At 45.7% G+C, this 11,370-nt stretch overlaps 1 protein-coding gene across 3 annotated transcripts; it reads right to left on the bottom strand.

Moving 5' to 3' along the window:
• Nucleotides 1-961: 961 nt before the first annotated feature.
• LRATD2 (LRAT domain containing 2) lies at nt 962-7,885 on the bottom strand. Of its 3 annotated transcripts, none has more exons than XM_079301906.1 (2): nt 7,784-7,885; nt 962-6,973 (listed from the first exon to the last, which is right to left on the bottom strand). In XM_079301906.1, exon 2 carries the CDS (start codon nt 6,966-6,968, stop codon nt 6,072-6,074), a length of 897 nt encoding a protein of 298 aa, XP_079158032.1. In that variant the 5' UTR covers nt 6,969-6,973; nt 7,784-7,885; the 3' UTR covers nt 962-6,071. The 3 variants fall into 3 exon arrangements, with proteins under 3 accessions (XP_079158032.1, XP_079158031.1, XP_079158030.1); XM_079301905.1 differs by lacking the exon at nt 7,784-7,885 and adding an exon at nt 7,400-7,643 and having other exon boundaries at nt 5,517-6,973; XM_079301904.1 differs by lacking the exon at nt 7,784-7,885 and adding an exon at nt 7,152-7,338 and having other exon boundaries at nt 5,517-6,973.
• Nucleotides 7,886-11,370: the final 3,485 nt, after the last annotated feature.

The following is an 11,370-nucleotide window of genomic DNA, read 5'->3' as shown; positions in this document are numbered from 1 at the left end:
TGTTCAAAGTCACCTAAGTCTGTACCAGAGCTACAAATTTGATGTTATGGTAGATTCACACCTGCAGCCTTGAAAGCTGCTGTCTCTGATATAAAAATTTGTCTCACTTTCACACACCTATAAGACAGCTGTCACAGACAGCTGCCACCCACAGACGAGCTAAATCTCCAGCAATACTTTCAGCAGAAGTCTCATCTTGTTACAGCTAGATTTCCTCAGGATGGTTCCACTCAAAGGAATTCTTGCTGGAGCTGACTCAGTCCCTTTGTGTGAGATTCTAATATCTCCTTGAGGTCAGGATCTTGAGTACAAGTACAGTTTGTTGGTTGCATCACTGTTTTTGCCATTGTGAATATGTATCCAGTGGAAAGCTTTAATGAATTAAGAATTGTCACCCTAGGGGTGTAATATTTCACCACAACACACAAGCCTTGTCACCTTGATTAAGAAATGTCCCTAAGCCTGGTGTGGGTAGAACAATGATCCCACACTAGCTCATGGATCTGAGACAAAACACACAAACTGAACAGTTGTACAGATTTCCCCACAAACTCCCTGTGAGTTCTGTTCTCTCATTTCTCCCTCTGGCAGACACTACATCTGTTCCTTCAGCAGTTGCTGGCAGACAAGACAGGCCCCAGTGCCAGCTAATACTATATGATCTGCTGCTGAATTAATTTTCCACTTAAAAATTAAATTATGGGCCAGATCCTCACTGGATTTAATACAGCTATCACCTATTAGGCATCTGATGGTCTGGCCTTGTACAGAGATTATTCTTCCTCTCTTTGTTGCAAGAACACGACCAAAGAGTTAGATTTTGATCTGATGTGTGAAGGCAGTGAAAATATTGATTGTTTTATGTCTGATGTATTCATCATGAGAAATTATGATTTTTTTCAAAAAGCTGGAGGAAAACATGCCATTCAAAAAAAAAAGAAAAAAACAAAGAGAAGAAAGGTTGTAAAAGATACTATAAATCTTTTATTTCTTTTGAGTTACTATGCAATGCCCTTCATTTTGAAGGAAATGGTACAATCAATGATGCATACTTCTTTCTCAGGAAAAGAAGATATTTTCACTAACAATTCAACATTTACTGACAAAAGACAGCTTACAGAAAATGCTCATGGTGGGAAAAAAATCATATTTGTGATTACACTTCTTATTGTGGATGATTTCATGAAGTGTTACAATGTCAGGAATTTCAAGTGTGCATTTAAAGAAAGCTTCTAATCCAGTATTAATGCAAAGGAATTTAAACCATCTAAACCACTGGTGTTCAAAATCACCCTGATTTCTTCCTATTCACAGTTAAAGAAAAAGCCTAATCTGAAAGTCTAAGCCCATGGTACAATACTTCTGGCCTTATCACTGCACACTGATTTTTAAGAGCAGTCAAGCACACTCAATTAACAGTAGATTTCTTACAAATAGAAACTGCTGTTGGAAACAATGTATTTCCTTCCTTTACTTAGTTACTAGTCTCTGATCTCTTGTACAAAATTAAAATTTTGCTTTCAAAAAATATTTGTTCCTACATGGCTGTTAGCTTTATGGTTGGGGCTGTTAATTGTCAGAAAAGCACAGGTGGGAAACCACTCAACAACACACTTCACATACCCAAGGACAGACCTTTGGTAAAACTTAACCAAAGGAGAAGAGAAAAAGAAAACCACCATTACATTCAAAACCTGAAACAGATAATTATACAATATCACCTATGATAGTACTGAGTGGAATAGTGAAATCAAATGAACAAAAGGAGTTTACCTACGGTTTCATTAATACAAAACAATTTAAGGTTTACTTCCATAGTCTAGGGTCCTTCACTCTGAAGAAGGTGTTTTTCCAAGTAAGAAAATACAGTTTTTGAAGTTGCTTTTGGGAATTCTCCCTGCCTCTGCAACTGCCTACCACATTGGCCAGAGGAGTTCTAGGGTTGCTGTAATCAATACCTTGCATTCACACAGAATCAGGGATAACAAAATAGTCAGTTTATGTCTTTGTTCACCTGCCATGGAAGGTGAATGTCTAAATTGTGTTTTTAAAATTACTCAATCAATGGATAATTGTAGGTTTTACTACAACACCTTTTCCAAGGCATTATTTGCATCAAACACACCAATACTCCAGGGAAATAAGACTGCTCATCTACATTTCCTAGCTGGAGCTACATTTGCACATCTGGGGCTCAGCCTTGCCAGCCTTCACATGTGCATATTGATATTCACAGCAGTAGATATACCCAAATGAGTAAATTCATATAGATTAAGTGTTTGCACAATCAAAGGGCTTTTAAAATAAATTATATTACCTTTACATGTTAAAAATACAAGGGAAAGTTCAAGCATGACAAGACAAAGATACTGGAGAAGTCTGCAGCAGATCACCAGCTTGGTTTACAACTGCTACAACACACCTCCCACCAAATCAGTGCAGCTCCTGGATTTCTGGGGGAAACTGAGGCCAGAGTTTGGGCTGGGTTCCATCAGCTCTTTGGACAAGAGGCCCTTTGAGAAACAGCTTTCACTGCACTACTTGTTCTCTCCTGTTGATTATGCAACCTCAGATCCTCCACACTCCCACCAGAGACATCACATTGAAATTCCAGACCCTCGTTCATAAAGAAATGTAAATACACACTTAATTTCAAGCACATGAATAGGCTTACTGATTCTCAAGTGGCCTCAAGTAGGTAAGGTCTACTCAAAACTTTAAACTTAATATAGGCTTAAGACCTTTGCTAAAGCACAAGCTCTGCAGAAGGATCACACCTGCATTTCTCTATGTTAAAGCAGATGCAGAGAAGAGCACTTTACCTATTCCTTTCCCCTCTCCTTTGTGATCTGTGTAAAAGTCCTGAAGTAGACACATACACAAAAGAGTCAGCTTTCCTGGGAGGTTTTTTTTTTTTTTTTATATCAAGCTCCAAAAATCCCAGCTTACTCTGCAGAGAGTAACTGAGCAAAGGACAGCAAAGACAAGAAACCAAGCAGTTGAGATGTGCTCCTACAGCAATTTCTGTTCTCACATCCAGGTCATTACAGGGCCATGGCTTTAAAACCAGACAGCTTAGAAATGTGTGCAGTGGTGTTTAGTAGCACCTATTAAATAACACTGCCTAATCAACAAGTAGGGGAAAAGAGCCTGCCTGTTAAAGATTCAACAGTTGCATCTTTATCTGCTGGAATAAGAAATCCCTGGATGGAGGTAACCCTCTTTCAGAAAAAAATTTTAAAAATGCCAAGCTTTCCACTTTCTTCTACTTTTACACATAATGGAATGTCAGGGGACAATAAATTCCCAAACATAGCTTGCAGGGAAATTTTAAGATTCCAAATATCAAACACTGGTATCCCAGGTGTCAGAGGAGAACAGGGGTTTTATAACACAGTAGAATGCATGCCAAACTTTGCTGTGAGGCAAGCTCTCCCTTCACTCTCTGTCCTAGCAAAGCACTGCAAGCTCTGGAATTCTTTGCTAAGGCCTTGTGCCTGTGGGGAATTTATCCCAAAAGGCATGACTGGTACAGAGAAGCACCAAGACCAGCACAAGATAAGATTTCAGTTGGTTCAAATAAGCCTTGATCTCCATTCCCAAGAAGATTTGGTCCTTCTTTAAATTAAAACATAAAAACCTAACCAAACAAATAACCCCCCCCCCCAAAAAAAAAACAACCAAAAACAACCCCAACCAAACAACAACAACAAAAAAAGAAAAGCCAGATTATGCAGGATATCTTAGAAGGAGAGAAATGGCTAAGTGTCACAGTTCTGATGTTTCAGACACAAGGGAAAAATATTTTCACAACTAGTTTACTGTTTTGTACCCTGTAGATACATAATATTTGACATTGATAGCAGTTTCTATACTTTATGACCTAGAATATACTTTAGATCATGAATGAAAAATAAACCCATTCAGAGAACTGGAAAATAACGTGCATAACAATTTACTTTCAAATGCAAGGTTATGAAGGGCTTTTTTAAACTTCCAAAAATATCTCTAGGAAAATATTATTTTACATAGCTATGTTACACAGTGAAATAAACTTTGTTATGTACAAGGTTTCAGTATGAAAGAAACCACAGCTAGACATTTGCTCATGGTCTAGATAATCTGTTGTCTTATAACAGTCAGAAGTACAACAGAGAGACTCTCCTTCACTCTTTTTCAGACTGTCTCAGTGATCATTTCAGCTTTAATAGTTACTAGTAGTTGTATAAAAACCTGTGTGCAGACATCCACATATTAACCCTATCACAGACAGATATGGGTAGATATGCTTCCAAAACAAGGTTAGATACCTGCTCAACAACCACAGTAACCTGAGTATAACTCAATTGCATATTGGTGAAAAAAACCACAGTGTAGGCACCTGAGCTACAGCATTCTAAGGGAGCTTGGTGTTCAACTTTCCCCTGGATTTTAGTGTTTCACAGCTAGCTTGTATATTTTAGGCAGAAAACATGACACCACAATCCACTTGGCTCAAATTGGCAAAGTTGCTTCATATAATTTTAACTAATCAAAAGCTTGTGTCTACCTATTATTAAACAACAAACTTTGCTCCTGTCGCAGGGGTGGAAAGGACATAGCGTACTTTGCTATTTGTGGTATAACTGTAAACAACTTCAGGGAAGACCATACAAATTATGCTTCAAGTTTACATCACACTGTTAGTTTCCATTATTTAAATGAACTCAAGCTTGTCTTCAAGTTCACCTCATCATATTGGGCTTTAAGGGGAAGGAATTTTGAATTAAAAACTGCCTCCAAATCAGTGCTTGTTTACACACTCCAGATTCCAGGACAAAGATCTGAGAGTGCTGCCTGTGTGGTAGATTAGTTCAACAGCTGAATAAAAGTTCAGGGAATATTCAGGGCAGGCAGCACTCCACTTCACCTTCCTGAGGGACTTGCACAACTTTGGAGGCATGTCCTCTCCTCTAGTGCTATAGCTCAGCTGCAGACCATAGAAATTAGCAAAAAAAAGGAAATATGAAGAGGAAACTGCTTTGGAACACCCAAGCCCCCCTGTCTGTTATGTCTTCCAGCCTGTGCTCCTTTCCATCACAGCTGTGTTCACTGTGGTGCAGAACCTGTGCCACCCTCACAGCCAAGAGATCACCCTCTCGAGGCACAGCTTACTCAAGACATACTCTTACACATAAGCAACCTGCTTCTACTGCCTCTGTGTGTACAGGCATAGTCAGGAGCTCTGCCATCTGCTCCAGAAGGCAAGGCAGCCTGTAACAAGCCCTGACACAGCTCAGCATCTGCCTGTAGGAGTCCTAAGACACACCAGCGTGCAGAGTATAACTGGGGAGGCAAACTTCCTTCCTTCCCTGGGACCTGGCAGCAATAAATACAATCTGTCCCCAGAGCCACATGCTGATGGCAGAGGAGAAGGTCCCCCAGCCCACCTGCAACCTCCTGTCAATTAAGGAGGCACCAGGCACATCAAACCCATTTCTTTAAAATCAATCAATTTCTTTAAAAGTGGAGATTTCTGCTTTCTGGGGAACTGGTTACTAAACACACAAAGCCTCAAACCTGGCGAGAAGCAGCTCCTTGCAGTACCAACAGAAGCCACAGCTGAAGAGAAACAGTAGCAGAGAAGGGAAAATATCCTCATGCTCAGAGCTACATGGTCATGTCCTGGAAGTCGTTGGCTACTTCTTAATGATATTAAGTACTACTAACTTCTGCTGATAAGGAGATGTCAAAGGCATTTAGCATCTTGTAGGGTCAGGCCTACAGGCAGATGGCTGAGGAAAAGGCTATGTTCAAACATGGCAGAGAGGAAGGGAAATAAGTGAGAGAGGAGAGGGGTAGAATTGCCCTGAGTTTTATCCTCTACAAATAAGTCAGGGGTTTTATCATCTAGCACTGAAGGAGTTAAGCACTAAAGCACAGACACTTAATCAGCTTTCCCCCTTCCTTTCACATGTGATTGGAATGAAGCTGCACCGAAGCAGCCCAAAGGGCTTATAACAGCTCAATTTCGCAGCCTTCAGTTTTAATCCCCATCACCCAGGCTAAGCAGAATGGTGGTGCTGAGGCTGCTACTCCACAGCAGTCTGAGCACCTGGATGATGATGGTCTTCCTCCTCCTCTTCCTCCTCCTCTGCAGTCTGCAGGTGGCTGGAGAGCTCCTGGATCACAGCAGCCTTACCAATCTGGTCATTTCTCCTCTTCTCCATGATCAGATCCTCCAGGCTCTGAAACTCCAGCGTGTGGCTGCGCTTGTCACCCAGCCGGATCTGCAGTCGGTAGGGCTGCTTGCCTATGCGCAGCTCCCCGCCGATTTTAAACTCTCGCTTGCCGTATCGGCACCAGGCAGCGAAACACTCAGAGTTTCTCCAGCTCAAGTCGCGGTCCTTGCAGCCCACCTGCTCCAGGGCGTTGCGCACCACGGCGGCCGGGCTGAGCGGCTTGTAGCGGTACAGCCGGTTGGCGATGCGGCCCCGCCGGCCCTGGCTGGCGTCGGTCAGGAAGCTGTTCACCACCTCCAGCCGATGCAGGTGCACAACTTGAAAATCCCCGACGTACACCACCCAGTGCGGGTACTGCGCTTGGCACACAAACTCCACCAGGTCGCCTGGTTTGCACCTATTCAGCAGGTTCTCCGGGGTGTAGGTGCTCAGATGCCCCCCACCTCCTTCATCACCCTCCTCTAGCTGCGTGTCCTCCTCTGAAAAGCTCTTCTGGTAAATACACTCATCCCGGTAATAGACTGAGCACTCCACCTCGTGCAGCTGGGGATCGTAGGGCTGCAGGGCAGGGTTCTCACCCCCCAGGTCATGCACCGAATCCTGCTGCTGCTCCAGCTCGTCATCGTCATTCGAAAAGATGTAGGAGACCCCGATCCTGGGCCCTTCATCTCTGTCCATACCTGTCGGGTCGGCCGTGGGAACTTCCTTGTAGTTGAGATGGGTCAGCTTCTCCACCTGGTTCCCCATGCCCGCTGCAACGACAGACACACGGCGGGGCCATGAGGGCGGGCGAGCGGCTCCCGGAGAAGCAGCGCGGGCACAAACGCGGCTCCCCCCTCCACAGAGGCTCCCTCTCCTCTCCCGGCTCTCCCCGCTCGGCGCAGTCTCCAGCAGCGCCCCGGGGGACGGGGGAACACGACACTTCCCTACCTGTACGGAGGAAGGCGCGGCGGCACCACCACCTGTTAGGCGGCGGCGAGGAGCAGGAGAGAGGCGCAGGAGCCGCCGGGGAGCGGGCAGGCACCGAGCCACCTGTTAGAGAGGGGCTGCGGGCGCCTGGGGAGGCGGGGAGGTCGGGAGGTCCGGGCAGGGGACGGCAGCGAGCGCACCCCCCGCCGCCCAGGTGAGCCGCGCCGGGCCGCCGGCCAGGTGCGCCTCCCCCGCCCTCCCCAACTTACCCCGGGGGCCGGCGGCTGCGCGGCGCCGGGAGCGGCTCAGGGGCGGCGGCGCGGCCGGATCATGGCCCGGCCGGATCGCGGATCACGGCCCCGGCGCGGCGCGGCTGCTGCTCCCCGCGCACGGCAGCGCCCGAGCGCCGCGCCGCCGGCTCCGCGCTGGGCATGAGCGCCGGGGAGGCTCGGCCGAGGGAGGGAGGGAGGCTGCATCCGCCGCGGACGCCCCGGCAAGCGCTCAGCCCCCAGCATTTAAAGAGGCAGCTCTTTTTTTTTTTTTTTTTTTTTTTTCCCTTTTTTTTTTTTTTTTTAAATTTTTTTTTTTTCCCTTCCTCCCCTCACCCCCTCCCCCCCACCCGGCTTCCTCCCCCTCAGCTCCCCGCCCCGCACCTTTTCCCTCTGTTCGCTCCTACATGCCAGGCGCTCCGCTCCCCGCCGAGGCTGGTGCAGGCGCGGGCTGCGGGCGCTGCGCAGCTCTGCGCGGGCAGCGGGGGGCAGCGCTCAGCGCAGCTCGCACAGGCGCGGCGCCTTTAAGGGAGCGCGGCACACAGCCCAGCCCCGGTGCGCTCGGGGGAGGCTCCGCTGCCGGAGTTTGCCCGGGACGGCGCCGAGAGGCGAAGCGGAGCTCGGTGCGAGCGCCGCGGTGCCCGCGCAGAGCGCGGAGCTGCCCCGGGAGCGCCCGCCCCGCGCAGCCCCGCGGGAGCGCCGGGAGGCGCCTCCGGGGCCGCTCCGTGCCGGGGAAGTTGTAAAGTGAGCACAGTCAGAGCGCCCGGCTCTCCTGGGCTGACTTAGCGCCTTCCATTCCTCCATGCGCGGAGTGTGTAATTAGGTTTATTAATTTATTTTCTTTCCGACTCCAACAGCTCAGTCTCTTTTTCAATATAGAAGATTGTGATTCTTTCTCCCCTGGATAGGCATTATGAGATCTGGCGGGAATATTTTGCTTTCTGTGTTTTGGAGAACACAAAACAATATTTTGCTTTTTCATTAATGCCTAGTTAGTGTGCTAGGTGGGTTTATTTTTCATACTATTTTAACATCCACTGATAAATTCCCGCTGTTAAAATAGACTACAGAGATAATTTATGGGATGTAGGAGTAATGTCTTTAATTTTATCTCATTTATTCCCTTTGTCTGTTGTCTTGTAATTTACGAGCCCAACTGCTACTGCTGCTCTGAGTATCCACTAAATAGCGGCAAATGAAGGAACAATTGTAGTGTTACCAGAGCCCTGGGCACTGCCCACAGGCTCAAAGAATACAGTTTCCATCAGATTCTACATCTCTGTGGTTTCAAACATAGACCTGCCCCTTGAGCTGGGAAGAGTTGCTCCGTCTGGGACTGGGGAGATGAGCACTGCTTGGGGTGGTGGAGCATTGCAAGCAATCGCAGCAGTGACAGACTGCCAGACCAGGACCTTTTTGTTTTGGATTCAGCTGGCAGCTATGTCCATGGGAGCATTTTTGAAATGAACCTCCCAAACACCCAGCCCTGACACACATGCATTTTGGTTCTCATCCCAGTGTGTTTTCAAACAGTGACCGTATTTCTCTCCCATTCCACCAAATTAGATGTACTCTTGCGGCAGGATTGGATCAAGGCTAGTTGAGCAAATGTCCAAAATGTATTGAATGTACATGTGATTTCTGGGCACTGCATGTTTCCCTCTGCAGTTCCTCTCCTCCACAGTGGCTGTTGGACAAAAGAGAGCCATGGTTCATAGTCAGAGCATTGCGAAACTGCTTCACTAATTAACGATGGGCATGTGTGAAAGTGACCGTGTCCTAAAAGGAGGAGCTAAACTGAACATAGAAATGATTTTTCCTGTTCTCCTGTTTCCATTGGAAGCTTTGTCTCAGCACTGTATCTTACTATCTCTGGGCCAGTTGTACTTTGTTGAAATGTTTGGCAGCCCTGTGTTCAAGGCCAAGTTTCTTTCTGAGTGTCCTGCAACGTATGTAAAGATGTGTCTGTGCATGAGTGGAAACTCAGTATGGCCCAGGCAGTCACTTGTGTGTTTGTTCACATCCACAAAGATTTGCAGCTATCACATTTTTTCTTGTCTGTTTCAATTCACCTCAGTGCTTAATTTTCTATACCTTGTCTGCTGCTTTAACCTCTTTGATCTCTTTGAGTTTCCTTGCCATGACTGTTCCATGGAATCCATATTGTCTGTTCAATCAGTTGCTCTCTAGGGTAGGAAACCATTGGTGAGTATTTTTGTATCATAAAGCGCATCCATAGTGGCTTACTGCACATGTAGGTAAGGAATTGGGTGGAAAACCCACAAAGAATTTACAGTGCCTATATATCACTTTGACTAGTGCCTAAAATTATGATGCTTACAAGTTCTTCATGCTTAACCTCTAAGCCTCAAAGCAGCTGTGCTTGCACACATACTGAAGTCAACACTTAAATACGATACTTCCCTGGCATCACTCTCAGGTTCCAGTTGTTTGCTTGTTCAGATTGCAGAAGTATTTCTTCTCTGTGAATTCTGTTTTGGAGAGAATGCTCCACCCCAGACAAAACACAGCTTTGTTTCTGGAGTGGGTTCCTTCCAGCAGCTCCTTTATCTGAGTCCCCACAAAGACTGCAAGGAAGCAGGGTTGAATCTACATGGGATCTGTCTCGCTCAGCTCTACAAGAGCCCTCCTGCATTTTCACAGCTGAATTTCACATCCATGTGCTCTCACTCTATTGTTGAATGCAGCAACACATATCTACAGGTTCCTGAAATAAAAACCACCATTCTGTGGGTCTCAGTATGGCTTTTATGGTATTTGATATGCCTGAAACTTTTATAGCCCCTTTTAAGGCAAAAATGCTGGGGGGCTGTCTGGGAAGCCAAAGCTGCTTGGCCATAGAGTCCATTGATTTATACAGAGGGGACTGCACCTCTTGGCTTAGAGACTGTGGGACATCTATGGAGCAAGTGACTTCTATTAATCTATGTAGCTGCTATGATCCAGGGGCCTTTGTAGTGCTAGTTGTGGTTGCTTTAAACTTAAAACTAATTTTGAGAATTAGATGTAACAGTTATTTTGTTGTCCCAATGGTATTTCATCTGGTTGCTCCAATTGTAACCTTACACATATTTTACATCTGGAGATTGAATAGGTGATGTTGATTTCCAATCATAATTCATCCTTACTTGGATATGAAGTGCTGTGGTCACACTGTTATTGTTATTAAAAGATCCAGGATGAGAAAAAAAAAAAAAGTTTTGCTGTGTGTTTAATTTTTTTTCTCAGCAGAAAGTGTTTTCTTGCTTCTGAGTAAGACAAGGTTTGGTGTCACATTCTGTAAGCACATTGTTTCACAGGTATTCAGCCAGCTGATGGCTATGGCACCCTTGAATTATTTAATAGCTTCCATTTGTTTTTTGCAGTAGAGTTTTATGAGAACTGAGATAAACTATGCTCTACTTGGCATGTAAGCACTGTACATCATAGACTAGTGAACCAGAGTGTTTAAACACCGTGGTGGAATTAGGGGCACTGCAGAAATAAACCACTTCCTAGTGAAGTCCATGGAAGTTCTTCCATGGAGTTCTGTGGAAATCAATCATGCCCTTAATTGAGGGAAGTGTATGACCTGAGAGGCACTTGGTGGATGGTGTCCTTCCATGACAGACATAGCTAAGTCTTCCATGAATATTTGGATTCAGAATTGTAGCATTTCCTTTGTGACTTCTTTGTCCTCCAGTGGAAGCTGCATCCCTGAGTAAGGCACCAAGGTCCTGTAAAGCCAGGAATGCCACCTAAAATGAGATTCATCAAACCTGGCATGCCTGTGGTAGCCGGTAGGGAATGGGACAGGGAGTTAATGTCCTGACAGCTGTTAGAATATGGTGCTTCCTTTCACTTGTGTCACACTAATACCATCCCAAGGTTAAGTGCTTTGATGAGGTTGGATTTTCTCACACACAAGAGGAAACGGTGCCACGTCAGTTAATAAAAAAACATTAATATTT

Source organism: Erithacus rubecula (genome assembly GCF_903797595.1).
Source record: "Erithacus rubecula genome assembly, chromosome: 3".
NCBI lineage: Eukaryota > Metazoa > Chordata > Aves > Passeriformes > Muscicapidae > Erithacus > Erithacus rubecula.
The sequence above is the reverse complement of the archived record's forward strand: the minus strand, read 5'-3'. Positions and strand labels throughout refer to the sequence as shown.

Bases quoted from the DNA above. Each gene is read 5' to 3' on its own strand.
- LRATD2 (XM_079301906.1), bottom strand. From the start codon at position 6,968: ATGGGGAACCAGGTGGAGAAGCTGACCCATCTCAACTACAAGGAAGTT.